The 15,395-nt window shown below is 41.2% G+C and overlaps 1 protein-coding gene across 1 annotated transcript in view; it reads right to left on the reverse strand.

The window, feature by feature from the left end:
* Positions 1-15,395, reverse strand: part of FLT1 (fms related receptor tyrosine kinase 1) — a 107,672-nt gene that overhangs the window by 31,167 nt on the left and 61,110 nt on the right. Inside the window, exons 13-15 of the mRNA XM_005482491.4 lie at positions 8,832-9,122; positions 3,905-4,051; positions 1,946-2,077 (exon numbers count right to left, since the gene is read on the reverse strand). Of these exons, the coding sequence (XP_005482548.2) occupies positions 1,946-2,077; positions 3,905-4,051; positions 8,832-9,122 (570 nt within the window). The remainder of the gene's footprint in view (positions 1-1,945; positions 2,078-3,904; positions 4,052-8,831; positions 9,123-15,395) is intronic.

Below are 15,395 nucleotides of genomic sequence, written 5' to 3' on the forward strand. Positions count from 1 at the left end.
GGTCTTCATCTCCTGCTCCCATAGAAGTCGTACGAGAACATTGCTGGTGGTCCCTCAGGACACGTAACCACAGCAGAAGCCTTCCTGGATGCTTCCTTTCCTCTCCTCTGAACTAGGATATATGACTTCCTAGAAGCCATCTGACAGAATGCTTGTGTTGTATTAAACAGCCAAGCTTCAGTTATGTAAAAATCAATACAATAATGAATTACATTGTCCGGGACTATGAATTAGTAGGATGATTTGGACAGCAAGCAGCTGGCACAAGTTATTCATTTAGCTGTTACAGCAGCTGTAAAAGCCTTGATATTATCAAGGCACTTAGAGAGAGGCGATCCTGCCTCTCTACTCTGCTATTGTGAGACCCCATCTGGAGTGCTGCATCCAGCTCTAGGGCTTCCAACGTAAGAATGATGTGGATCTTTTGGGGCAAGTCCAGAGGAGGGCCACAAAGATGACCAAAGGACTGAAGCACCTCTCCTATGAAGACAGGCTGGGACAGCTGGAATCATTCAGCCTGGAGAGGAGAAGGCTCCAGGGAGAACTTTTGGCAGCCTTCCATTACTTAAAGGGGGTCTAATAGAGAGATGGAGAGTCACTTCTTCCAAGGGCATGGAGAGACAGGACAAGGGAGAATGGTTTCACACACAAAGAGGACAGGTTTAGATTAGATATTAGGAAGAACTTTTTTACTCTGAGTGTGATGAGGCCCTGGCACAGGCTTCCCATGGAAGTTCTGAGCGCTGCAGCTCTGGAAGTGTTCAAGGCTGGGTTGGAGGAGGCTTTGAGAAACTTGGTCTGGTGGAGGTGTTTCTGCCTTCCACTAGAGCAGGCTGGAGCTAGAGGATATTTAAGGATCCAAGAACTCAGACCATTCTATGATTCTGTAATTATTCATAAGGGGATAGGTTTTTAACTCCTCAATTTCACCAGTTAGGCCAGCCCACGAGTGCATACACTTATCCCTGACCTTTTAAAGCAGAAGCATCATTGTATCATTACTATTAACTCCAACTGCAAACACATGGCAAAAAATCAATACTAGTTGTAATTGTCTTGTCCTGCAGAGTATCCAAATAGCCAGAAGTATTCAGACACATTTAACAATTATATGAGAACATCCACAAACATATAATCTCTGCCTAAGAAGCCTGGTTATATTCCAATTGTGTTTTTAAGGAGCAACTAAATGCATCCAGGACTACTTACTTAACACCATATCAGTAAGATAGATTATGTCAGATTTAATACATGTACAACATTGAGCTATATGAAGAATGTCAACCTACTTCTCTAATGTCATAATTCATGAGCCAAAAGGATGCTCAATGAAATTGAAAGGTCACTTCATAAACTTTCTTTTTATTTAATGTAAAATTAATTGATTTCCCTGCCACAGGCATGAGTTAAGATTGTCAGAAGGCAGAACAATGGTGGACATTTATGATAACTCAAGTAATGGTTACAGAAATAACTAAATCAAACTACTTCCTTGTAGTAGTACCTTTGCATATGTAGCTATTGCTAGGCTAAAGTCTTCCAGTCTGATTTGGCAATTCACTTTACACTGAAAAATAAACAAATCAGAACATCCCAGGCCTCTAATTTCTATGGGATTAATCTGAAATGGGAAAATATGTGGGTAGGGGAGTGTTACTTACCCTGGTTTTTGTTTGTTTTGCTGATACTAAATTTACATTTGTCTTCTACCCTGACCTGATCTTTGTTGGGTTGAAGCAATTCTTCTTTTTAGGTCAGTGTAAACACACTCTGAGTTAGCATTTCCTGCTGGGCTTCCTTTCCAACCTGGTATGCTTCCCTTGCTAGGACTTCCTTCAAATTGCTTCAGAGATCACCAGAGGAGTCCCAGGTCATACCCCTGCCCTTCCAGCCTAAGAACATCACTCTGGAAGGCTTGCTCTTCCCATTTAGTGTGGTGCTTTACCTTGTACCGTGACATAAGCCGCACTCTCCACGGACCCTTTCAAGTTGGTGGCTATACACTGGTAAAGTCCTTCATCCTCCTCTTTTACTCTTTCAATAAACAGCATTCGGCTTCCAGGCCCTAAAATTATTCCTGTGAAACGAAATATTTTGCAATGAGAGGCAGCCAGGATATAAACAAAACCTGGCCTTTGTGTAATAGTATCTGCTTCAAGTTCTTCTCAGAAGAAATCTGAGCCACAGACTGCACGGCACAATGTTGTCTGCAGGAAAGCCAAGTGCACTTGGACGCCTGTGAGCCTCTTGGAAATCAGTGTTTACAAAGCACTTGTGTGAGTCAAAAAGCTCAGCCTAAGGGAATGGTCTTGGAAATACTTGGTACTGTTTGTGTTGATAGCACTGTGCCTATGCTTTCATCCAGGTGAGCACTTTAGCATGTCTGCAGCTTTTGGAAAAAGGATAATCTGATTACTGCGCTTACAGACCCAGGTCTGCCCCAGAAGCAGCTCAAGCTTAGAGCCCTTCCAAAGGCCCTTCAGACTGTCCCTATGGGCAGCAGACTTGCTGCACATCTCACCTGCCCATGTGGTGTGGAACGATGGGCTCCTTTACACAGGGGCTCCAGACAGTGCAAAGAGAAATCCCATGAGGGAATTACCTGAAGTTTTAAACATCTTGTTTATTCCAGATAGGTCAACCCAGAAGGCAGCCTGGACCATACTCCAAGAAGCAAGGAAGAGGCAGGGAGCAGATTTGGTCTCAGGACTGCTGCTAGGGTACCTTCTAGCCAGGAAATGTGCAGTCAAGTATGCACTTGTGTTTGGCTCCATCAGAACCACAGTCCCATCAAAATGTATTCCCACCATCTATTTCAGGCACCTAACTGAAGTGCTCTGAGCTACCCTCTGGAGACATCTCCCTGGCTCCCAATTGTATTTGTTGCATTACCCCAAGTTAGACAAATAACCTTCAGTTTGGAAGATAGTGTTATTAATGCACACTACAGCAATGTCATCACTGTAAAGCTTCATGGAATCTATCTCTAGATTAAGCTTAGTGCCTGCACTGGAAGTCTGCATGGGCTTATAACTCAGTTGGAGAAACCCTCAAATTTTTTTCCAGTTGTTTTTATTCACGCTATTGTAATTCCTAATAATTCAGGACATGACCATAACTACGAACTTGCTAAAATGTTCTGTAGAAGATTACACTTTGAATTCAAGTTCCAATGCACCAGACCTCCTTGAACATTTTTGCTGAGTGTTTTAACACTATCTCAGTGTGTGCTTCTGAACCAAATGTGCATGAATTCCCATGAGAAAGGTTTTGCCTTTCCTCTGTCATTAATTTCCATCTGAAATATCCAAGGAATACATCCATGACTATGATGCCCGCAGCTGCACATTTAGCCTTAGCTGATCTTTGAAGCCACATTCCAGAAACATCAGTAAAGAGCTCCCAAAGTTTTCCTGTTGTTGCAACATGACACCCGGGAAGTTGTTCCTCTCTGTTGCATGAGACCTGGATTCCCCTGACGCCGTAAATGCATTTGGATTTTGGATACCCCAGACATGGATTTAGTCTCCTGGATAGTTTTTGACTCATGAACAGACTTTGAGTGCCTGACCACAGACCCCTGCTGGTACTTCCATATCTGTTGGCCAAGACCCTGTTCCTTGGGCTCCCTCTATAACAAATGGAGGTAAATATGTTTCTCTGGAGATGGCTCTTTTAAGATGAAAAATGCTTCACCAATTCCATAAAGGCCAGTTGTGTCTAGATCTCCAGCTTGGCTCATATTTTGGAGTGACACAGAATAACCTGGAGCACCTGGATTGCTGCCTAACTGCCTTCCTTCCATCTAAGTACTGATGCCAGTGGCTCTGCAAATGGCTACCTAAGGCAGAAGGGTAAATAAAAAGCCTGCTGTAAGAGGTAGGTGAGTACACAAAGCTCTCACCTGGTTCTTGCTGTATTTCCTCATGGTTTTTAAACCAGGATATCTGGGGCTCAGGAATACCACGAGCCTGGCACTCCAACATGGCAGAGTTACTGGCGTTCACTGTCTGATCCGAAAGCTGCCGCAGCAGGGCTGGTGCCTCTTGAGCTATAAGACAAAACAACACCTTTGTTTTACATTCTTGTAATGGTGGAGATTTAATTATCTCCCCTACACTCATTTTACTGGTGTTAGAGATTGCTACAGTTCTTCTACCAAGCTCATTTTTCCCTGATTTTATTTAGTGTTCCGCTTAGCTCGGGAGGGTTTGGTGTGTGCAGGGAACTCCCGTTACTCAGCAATGGCATGCTATGGGGACCAGTGAAAACCCAATGATGACAGTGCTCAAAAGATTTTCTCAGTTCCATGACCAACCACGCTAGTTTATATCGAAAGCAATGACTTTCTATGAAAGCTCAGTTTTTCACCATCAAAGGAAACAAACTGTGACACCAAAGATTTGAAGAATCATCAGAACAGCCCTGTAGCAGAGTATCTCTGTGCTGCTTATAGCACTTTGCTGGTCCATACACCGTGATAGCCATGAATGTGACTTTGATAATTTACTTACTTTAAAGAGCACAGTTACAAATCATATTCAGTAAACACACATGATCCAAACCCACCATGAGCACATAAGCATTGTACCAAAGTTTTCATAAGTTATTCTACTTCTGTGTTTCACATATTTGGCTGAACATAACCAGGCCTGGCCAAACCACACCACAGCATTTCAAAAATACACTACAAACATCATGTTAAAGTCCTCTCTGACAGAAACAAAACAATCTCATGATCATTTCAACCCTTTGCCACTCCTTCCCTCATTTCATACAGTGATGAAGGCTGTCCTAACAAAGGTCAAGATATTTACAATGTTTACGCACATTATATGGCAACATCTTTCATACACATTTGCAACTCTCACATAATTATTTTTGGTATTTTCATCCATTTAAAGCAGTCATGGAGAATTCAGGGAGCTCCTGAGCAGCATCACAGACAGAAATGCTCTGCAGATTCCCTCAAATTCCCCAATTATTTGCAATCTTTCCCTTCAAGGACACTGCCAGCAATTACTAACATGGTAATACACAGATTCCAAATACAAAATGAAACAAAATAAAAGCAGAAATCAACTATTTGCTTTCAAGCTGCAATAGGTGCCAATACACCAAGTTCAGTATCAGCTGAATTTCTGATAATCTGTGTTTGGAAGATTATTCTTTTACCTTACAGAAAAACTAGCCATCACACATTATTATTCTAGCCATCCTCATAATTATTCTGTTACCAGACATAAATAAAAACTCTCCAGAAATGTTAAACCCCTATGTACCACCAGATTTTTCAGTGTGCATGATCCCCACAGCACTAAAAGCACCTTTAAAGTGGGATATTTTTGCAATGCCCTTGCCCCTTAAAATTAATTCCAACATAGTCATGACTGTGCAATGACTATGACTTTTGGGCACTTCTGAGCTGCAAGCCAATAATTTTCACAGGCAATGAAATTTGTTCTTTACAGCCTGGTAGACAATTTGTTCTCTCTTCCCAAACAGCATTGCTTATGAGAGGCACTGTAAATTCTTCATCACATACCTACACAATGACATCGTCAACTCTATTTGCCTTGCAGCCAAGAAGACTGTCGTCTTCTCCTTGATACCTCATCTTAATTTTTATTTAGTTCTCATTTTTCACAACAATCTGAACAGGCACAGCCTGAGGCATGTCCACATACACGTGCTGAGAAGAGCTCAATATTTTTCAGCAGTCCCTGACAGACACCCCAGCCCAGACAACCAAAATGAAGGCGGACAAGATGACACAACAAAGGCAAATCACACGTTCTGTGAGTTGTGATTAATTTTAATTTGTTTATAGCCATACACTAAAGATGGGATTTCATATTAAGAAAAACTTTTTTGCTTAAAACTTAAGTCATCATTCACATACTTTCAATAATTTCTCTGCTACAATCAGCTGATTTTTCAAGGACTTGGTCAACCTGAGGATTATTCTCTTTTGCAAACCACCTGTTTTCTCCCGTTCATTTTTGCAATGGAGCCAAGGGGGTCAGTTTCCAATGTCCTACCCTGCTCACTCCAAAGCCGAGGGGCAAGCCTGGCCCCCAGCAGAGTGTGGGGCTCAGCTCCCAGGGCAGCCCCCCAGACCTGACCCAGCCTTCGTGCTTGCCCACCAATGCTGCCTTGCTGGCCAAACTCTGCTCTCAGTAACCCCAAGGAACTTCATTGTAGGCAGAATTCGGCCCAGGGGAGTGACAGGGGGATCACAGAGGGGAGAAGAGGGCACTGGCATCAGAGTACTTTTCTGACCTGGGGTGGTAGGGAGGGAAAATTTGCATTTTTAAAAGCAAACAAAGGGGAGAAATTACAATTTGTTAATTTTTAGGTTTACATTTGCATTCCATCCATTTTTGCTCTTTGTTAGGATTATGTTGTCTGTTCACTTATTTTTTATTAATCAGTACAAAAATATAAATACAAGCTTTATTTTAAACACTTAAAAAAAAAAAAGAAGAAGAAATATAATTCACACCTTTCTCCCTAAATAATATCTTACACAGCAGAAGGCAGAGAAACTCCTCAAACCCATGAGATTCTCCAGTCATCCAAGGACATCAAAAGGGACATCAGTAGTTTTTATCCTGCCACCAAGAACTGCTTTCCTCCAAGGTTTCCAGTGAGCTTTTTCTGTGCCCACCAACATGGACAGCCACACTGGGATGTCAGGACATCCTTGCACAGCGTGGCCTCTGAGTGCTGGTCGAGCCCAAGCTGGTGGCACCTCCACTCAGCAGGGACATACACCATTGCAATGCACAACAGCTTCACAGAAAAACAGTCTAATTGCCACATCTCTTTTTTTTTTTTTTGACCCAAGCTCATATTGCCTGGCAACTGGCTGCACAAATCATGGTGCTTTGGCTCCCAAGGCCATTTGGAAAATTTGTAATGTCCTGTCATCACCGCCCACCTCGCCATCAAATGTCTTCCCACAAAATACCCTAGGAAAAAAGGGGATTCTGTATTGTAGTTCTTCTGAAGAATTGCAAATGCTAAAGAGTGAGCTTGCTCCATTTTTAAGCAGTCGCCAAGACTTCACTTGCATTTTAGGCATGATTTAGGAAAAAAAGAGAGCCTGATCCCTTTGCAAGAACCCATTGTTTCTGGAAGCCATCATGCTAATAATGAACAAAAGAGTTACTGTATACAAGCAGGCTATAGGTGACATTTCAAGATATAAATGATTATTCTTTTCTTTACTCTGACAACTTCCAGGTTACCAATTGTTTTCTAAGCATTTTAGGCTCCATGAAACTGGCATTATGGGGAAATGCTATTGTTTACCCTTTCACACTTGACAAAAGCAATTCCCACGTGAAAGGCAAGTTTAGCCGTGGGACACGGTCTCGATACCTAAAGGAGGAAATAGTCTGGTGAGTTCCCAAGCGCAAGAAACTGTCATGTTGTCACCCTCTATTTTAAAAGCACAGCCACTTTGTTCCTTTGCTGCAGCTATTTTGGTCATTGTGGTCTGTTTTGTTATGGCTTGTGTAAATGCTATATAAATGATCGATCATAAATGTAACCAAAATAATTAAAGCTATGTAATTGTAAAAAAATAAAGTTATCAGATCTATTAAAAATAGTAACTTTTTCCTTACACAGAATTTATAGCACACAGAAACATCTCATAGCAAAATCATGACAAAGGAAAAGAAAAGGGGAAATGCTCACAAGGAATTCTTAGGTTGCCCTTAATTGTCCTTCAGCAGTTTTGCTGGTTCTTAATCCCCATAATAAATCCAATTGTCATTTGCATACCAAAAGCAATGAATATTTTTAATGGCATCAATTTTGAATTTGTATTTTTAAAATGTATTAACTAACCATGCTGGCTAAAACCTTGTCAGTCATGTTAGTGTAACATTCCTCATTTAATAAAATAATTACAACAGTACAAACTCCTGAATCTTCAGGCCAGAAGCAACACTCACACTTTTATCAGTAGTTTTTTTACATTAGTGCAGAACTGACTTTAAAAATTGACCAACACAGCAACTGGAAGTCTACCTGGATTTATTTGGAGAAACATGGTTCATGGCTGTCAGTTGTAAAATCATCATTATTATAAATGATATGATAGGTCTGTGCATTATATCAACATTTTTATTTCTTCCCTGCATACTTCTTTTAGAAGATACTTTTTTTAAGATTAATGTACTTTAGTGTAGAAAATAATTTCAAATAAATAAGTATTAGAACTTGCTCAGCAGGTAATATTTATAAGTCCATCAAGATCAGATTAAAATAAAAAATATGTAGTCCAGTCAATCTCAAACTGAATTGTGCTCATTCTGCACATTCAAGTTAGCTTATTAAATGTCCATTGTTGACTGAAAACAGCAGTTTTTAAAGTTAATCAGTTTATTCAGCTTTGACACTTTTGATGAGGCTGATATCAAAGCGGAAGAAAAGATTGATCCAAAGTTTTCCTTATTGCTCAGTAGGAGACAGCAAGAGAAAAAATAACGGCATGTAAAATGTAGCACAGGGGATCTTCCAAACCCCAGCTTCCATGTGCCTTTTCAAAGCAGAAAACACCCGTCTGAACTCAACTGGAAGCTCACGCGTTAGGATTTTGTTTGCTATTCCTCCTATTTCCAACCCATGGGGAAATGAGCACCACCTCAGGCCTTGAAAGGTAGCAACAGTGATACAAAAATCAAGATGATATGAGACATCTCTTACTGTTTAATGAGTCCTTTAATGTTTTACATTGCTTTGTGTTGTACAATCATTCCTTGTGCTTTTATATTTGAGGATCCGAGAGTAAACAGCCTTTTTGTTGCAGTGCTCACCTCTGATCGTAACGTCTTTCTGTTGAAGCACTTCTTTCCCCGTGTATATGTTCCTTGCTCGGCAGGCATAGGTGCCTGAGTGTGCCAGGGAAACATTTTTGATGGTCAGAGTGAGGGTGATGGAGTACTCCCTGTTGTGAGACTTCTTTGCTCTCGTTTGATTGTTGACTGTCCTGGGTAAAATCCAAGCAATGTCTTTGTACAGGAATTTGTTGGCTGAACAGGACAATACCAAATTCTCTCCTTCAATGGGCATTTTTTCCAAACTAATATGGAATCCACTTGGTACATCTGTCAAAAATCAAGAACACTTTTTAGTTCATATGAAACGAGCCAAAATTAACACAGCATATATTTCCCCCTTTATCAGAAGGTCTTTGAACTAATCAGTGTCGTTGTCTTCCTGCTCAGGTGTATAATCTTTCCTTTCATACACTCAGCTAAATCTATTCTCATAATTTTTCTCAGAACTATGATACGCTTGACCTCAGATGTCAGTTGGTGTAAACTGAAGTTGCTCTAGGAAGTAATGAGTTTGTATAAGTGCTATGCCAAGTTATGACAGACCGGGGCAAGGTACCAAAAGCAGAATTATTTAAAGACAGCACAGTGGGACTATGAAAAAGGAGAAGTATTCTGATCACAGCTCCAGCTTGTGAACTGCATAAGAGAAAAGGAATCTCAAGAGGGCAGTATAAAAATATTGCATTTCATCATGTTTGGTTGTACTGTTTTCTTGTTATTCACAAGCATTCAGATAAAATAAATCTATTTCTTAAAAATGCTTCAAGTCCTGAGAAATTACAACATCTGTGATCTATACACCTGAGATTTCCCTTGGAACAGAGGTGCTTACTCTCCCTGCATTCAAAGCGTACCAGCCACCCAAGAGGTGAGCAGAAGCAGTACCCTCTGCCCGGGGTGACCAGCTGTGTGTGGGCAGCACGAGGATGAAGGTATTTTATTCAGGTGCCTTGGCATTATCACAGGTGAAAAATATTTTCACCTGAGAGAAACCAAGTATCATTGCACCAACAATTTATTAAGTGTAGACATGGGTTAAGTTTTCACTTCATAGCAGATGGTTCAGGCAGGAGTAATTTAGCCAACAATGTAGAAAGTCCTACTTGCAAAGGTCCTGTTTGTGATGTCACTTGCAACTCCCTCCACCTGGGCAGTGGTGCAGAGCTGTGGTGGTGTCAGCTGCCTCCCAGCTGCCCCCACCTGGGGCTCATCCCTCCAGCCAGGTGCTCACATCACTGACCTCAGTGAAAGTAGAAGTTCCTGAGAGAAAGCTCTTCCAAGTTTTACTCCTAGAATGCAACCTCTCTTGGTTTATTTGTAGCCAATATTCTGATAAAGTCATTTCCTTCTTCTCGGTCAAGTGACATCGACTGTGGCCATTTTCAATTGTTCTTTCACTACTAATTGCTATGGCACTTGGCCGTAAACTTGACTTGAAATCCTAAGAATGGCTTCTTCTTTCATAAGGGAGAGTTATACCTTCTTTTTTTGTTTCTTAGATCATGAACAGCTGATTTCCATTCAGTTCATTCTTACCAGTGCTGCTTCGGGTTTAATGTCACTTCAGCAGGAATATGTAAAAATTACCTCTCAAGTGAATAATATCCCACATATATTTTCATTAACCTCTCTCATTGGTTGACCAATCCATCAGTAAGCTACTCCCTAAATCCCCACATTGCAAACTGAGCTGCCTTGTCTTCCAGGGGAACCATGAGCATAACCTGCTCAATGCTCTCTGCCTATTGGAAGCCTGGCATCAGTTGTCCCCCATAACAACCTCTTTTCCACATCTATCCTTGAGTTAAACAGAGGGTAAATGAGCTCCTGCTAGCCCTGGATTGAAATGTCTCCTGACAGTAGATGCCTCCCAGGGAGAGGCCTGATTTCTGCTGCTTGAACTCATCGTGCCCCTGCAGTGGGAGCACAGTGTGTGCCTGTCATCAGCTGTGGTTCAGGTGTGCAGGCCAAAGATCAACCTAGTGGAGGCAGAGACACTAAAATAGTAGACTGGGTATTAAAGCTTGGTGTTCAATTGTTCCATTGGGATACCACTTTCCTCTCTCTGGCAAGCAAAGCTATAAGAAAAATTTCAAATTTTATTAACTCATCTATGAGTGACAACCATCAGGATCCTGTTTGATATGTAAGGGTGTGTGGTGCTAGATTCTAACCTCAATTAAGAACATTTTAACTGGAAGTGCTATTAAGAAAAACACCTCCCTACATGAAATCCATCATATTTAGCCTCAGCTGCCAAAATGCAGACATTTACTTGAATATAGATGTTTTGTATTCTGTATGTGGGCAGAAGTTTACAGTCCATGGGGTGACACAGGCTTCTCCAGAGGGCAGTGCAAACCATCCCTTTAAGATGGGTTAAATGCCAGACATTCTGGTCCCTCATGCTTAATTATGAAGAGATCCTACATGATCAGCTTAGGCTTCCCTACCTAATTGTAAGATTGAAGTTAGATGAACTGAATCCTATGCTTGATTTTGTTAAAAAACGTTAAATTCAAACATGCTTAAAAACAATCACATGGCCAACATTTTGAATGTGGATAAGTACTGGGAAGAAAGAAGGTGCTGCATCTTACTCACAGTACATTTCAAATTCTTCTGATGTGTGTTGTGAAAGCCAGGGTATTGGTTAGAAATAGAGACAATTTTTGCTTTTGAAGATACCAGTACTCAGTAAAAGCTAAGAAGAGCCAACCAAAACTCTTAAGATGAAACTAAAGATCCCTGGGGACTGAGGCAAGTGAACTATTTTTAGCTTAAAAGGATAGCATGCCAACAGTATAACACAGTTACAACTACTTTTATGTTGTCAGGTCTGGAGCTCTTCCTCAGTGGGCCTTCTGTGAAGACTATTTTCTAAGTAAATCTAGGGACAACAGCAAAATGCACAGGATTCCAAAAGAATCATTTGTTTAAAGGCTACGAGCCTCCTAATATATGACACCTATCTCATCAATTGTTACAGGCTCAGGCTAGCTAAATAACGTGGCTGGGAATAATGTAAAAGGGTTTTATTTACTTTAGTGATTTGAAGCTTCCTGTGGAAATAGCTCCCAGGTTTCCTGATGGAAGATTTTGTTTATCTTTGCCAAGCACCATCGGGAATCTCAAAATAAAATGCGCTTAGTGACATTGGGAAACCAGGGAGATAAGGCAGAGCTGTTCCTGTTTCACCCTCTGTAATTGCAAACACACCCATGGGCCTGCTGTGTGCCAGAAAAACAGCCCAAAATGTAGGGAAAGGGGCAGGCTGGAGGAAAGGGTGCTAATACAATTAAATTTGGCATAAAGGTGCTGTTACAGAGACTGCTTCCACACCAGTGAGCAGGAGAGCTTTCAGAAATCACCTTTCTACATTGCTTTTATGTAAGTTTCACAGCTACTTTTTGGTCTTGAACAATGATTTGCTTTTAGAGCTAAGTCAGTGACAGTACACCAAAATGCTCTTTATCTGACAGAAGCCTTAGGAAGGCTAGTCCAAAGCCCATGGTCTTTGTGTCATACACCCTGAGGCACAGTGTATAAAATCATGTACACCACTCTCAAACTTTCTAGGAAAAGATAGGCATGTTTCACTTTTAAGCGCAGAAATAATGATATTTACAGTAACTAAAGAAAGTGCTTGTCCTTCCTAGGTTCTCTCTGTTGGCAGTAATTTCCTTATGTTTACCTTTCCCTGAAGAAGTGGAACTTGTCAACTCCAAACTAGTGCTGCTGGGACACCTTCTGCCTTCCACCACCTTCCTAATGGTTTCTGTCCACAAAAAAAAGGGACCCTTCACAGCACTGCAGCACATGCATTTTCTCATTCCCAGGACAAGGGCTGAGGGAGATTGCCTTCAAGGAAAGGGATCTCCCTGTTCAGAACAATCTTTGTCTCCATCTGCTCTTCAGAATAATTTCTGGTGTGTCCCTTTTAAAGAGGGCAGCAGCTCCTTTTCCTACAAGGAATCATCTCCTCCTGCTTAGATGCTTCTCTTACTTTTAGACACTTTTGTGTGGCTCAGGCTGACTTCAAATGGCGCCACAAGACTCAACAACATAAGAAAAACTAGCCCTAAGCTGTCACACAAACCCTGAAGTATTGGTTTTGGACTCATCAGAAGGAAATACTTTGCAGTGTCCTATTCACATCCATCAGCATGTAAGGCTCAGATTTTTACTCCCTCAGTGCATTTTTCAGCACATTCTGGACATGTTTGTTTCTTGATGTGAAACACAGCCACAGCAGTTTGGTCTCAGCCTGATGGAGGAGAATTACGGTGAGTGCAACTGGATTTTTGTAGGGACCAAACAATAGTATTGTTTGCACTGCTTTCAGTCAATGCAAGTGAGTGTCAGAGGACGATCAGGACTTTCCATGTCACACAACTGAAGTGCTCAGCTCCAGGAGCTCATAGGACAAATGCATTTCAGCTCCACTACACTATAAGGAATGTTTGCCACCAGTCAAGATGTTAAGAAATTCCAAGACATAATAAAGCTGACACTCCTCTTTCTGAACGCCAGCCAATATAAGATTCTTCAAAGGGAAGTCATAACATTCTGCATGTTCTCGTACAAGCTTTAGTATCAAGGAGAAGGATTTCCTTCCATCCGTATTTAAGATCTGAGAATGCTAGGTCTAAATAAGAAAACTACATCCTTCATGTCACTGTGCTAAAATACTTGAAACCACCATCAAAACGTTGAAAGGGATATTTGGATATGGTGAATGGGGTCCATCCAAGTACAGCTTCATTTGGTTTCAGAATCTTCCATGTTATATTGTGAAAACTGAGGAATAAGAGTTAAAGAAGGCCAAATTCAGCCCCTTGCACATTGAAAGAGCAGCATTCTCAGTGAATGATTCTCAGTGACTTCTCAAAGTTTCATGTGAAGTACCCACACAAAGATGAAACTATCATTGGCATGTTAATTTATGGAGAAATATGTGGTGTTCATCTTTCTGTCCAAACACACACAATGTGAGGATAGGGATGAAAGCAAAACTGAGAGTGGGACAAGAGTCATCTTCAAGGTGGCAAATGTTCTTGTCACATCCATTAATAGAACACGGAGACATTTTTCTTGTTTCTGTACTTTAACAAACAACCTGCCTGTGTGTCACTTATCTGTTTATACTTCTCATGCTTCTTACCAATTTTCTGTATTTATAGATAAGTGGCACTTTCTAAATGTGAAAGTGTATTATGACATGGAGCTTTAACAGCTGTAGACACCCACAAACAAAGCCTGCCAGGTGAAACTGTACAAGAAGCACAACAGTGGATAACTAAAAAAGAAATAACAAGTGCTTGTAGGGGTGCCCATCTGCTGGCATGATGGAGTCATGCTGCCTTCTGGTAGCTGAGGCCTGAAATGTTGGTGAGACAGTGCCACAACTTGTCAAGTGCACTGACTACTGCTCATTGCTACTCTTCTGTGTGGGCAGGAGTGATACCGCAAGCTGGATAGAAGCCAGATGGAATCTGGGCAGATTCAAGGAAGACTACAAAATCCTGGAGGTGCCAGAGAAAGGTATTTGTGCCCAAGCTTCTTTTACCAGTTAGAGGAAAGGGCACTCTCCTGGAAGCACAAAACCAGTTCATCTGGGTCAACAGATCTGCTCAGCTGGGGATCAGCTCTGTGGAAAGGGACCTGTGGTGGACAACAAGCTCAGCATGAATGAAAAGGGCCTTGCTGTGATAAAAAAAAAAAAAAAGTCAACAGGCTGCTGGGTTGTAATAGCAAGGGCATCCCTAGCAAAGATAAAGAAGTCATTACACTCTACTCAGAACTTTTCAGGCCATGTCCAAAATACAGGATTCAATTTGGGTCCCCTCTATACAAAACAGATGTGGAAAGTCTGGAAAGGGTCCAGAGAAGTGCCACAAAGATGATCAAAGGAGTGAAAAGTCTGCCACTTGAGGAGAGGCTGAGAGAACTGGGTTTGTTCAGCCTTGAGGAAAGGCTTAGGGGAGACTTTATCAACATGTTCCAGTATTTAAAGGGTGGCTACAAAGAAGATGGAGACTCCTATTTCAGGAGCCAATGGAAAATAGGAGTGGTAATGGGTACAAGTTACTCCTGGGGAGATTCTGATTGGATACAAGAAGAAATTTTTCACTATGTGGACAATCAGTCATTGGAATAATCTCCCCAGGGAAGTGTTGGATTCCACAACCTAAGATTCCACAATCCATCCAATTCCACAATTTAAGATCCATCTGGACAGGATGCAGTGCTTTTCCCAAGACAGGTTGGACCAGATGATCCTGAGGCCCCTTTCAACTTGGTATTCTATGATTCAGCTTGTCATTTTAAAAACACAGAGTTTGGGAGGGAGAACATTTTTTGAAGTAGTCTTTCTTTTCTTTTTTTTTTTTTAATCAAATCTAGTGAGAGTGTGTCTATTCTCTTTTGATATCTCTCAGAATAGAAATAGAATGAGTTTCACTAAAATCACTCATCAGAATTATAAGCAAGAGAATGACAACATAAAAACCCCAGAGATTATGATTTGGGGATTAAAGC

Source organism: Zonotrichia albicollis, chromosome 2 (assembly GCF_047830755.1).
Source record: "Zonotrichia albicollis isolate bZonAlb1 chromosome 2, bZonAlb1.hap1, whole genome shotgun sequence".
NCBI lineage: Eukaryota > Metazoa > Chordata > Aves > Passeriformes > Passerellidae > Zonotrichia > Zonotrichia albicollis.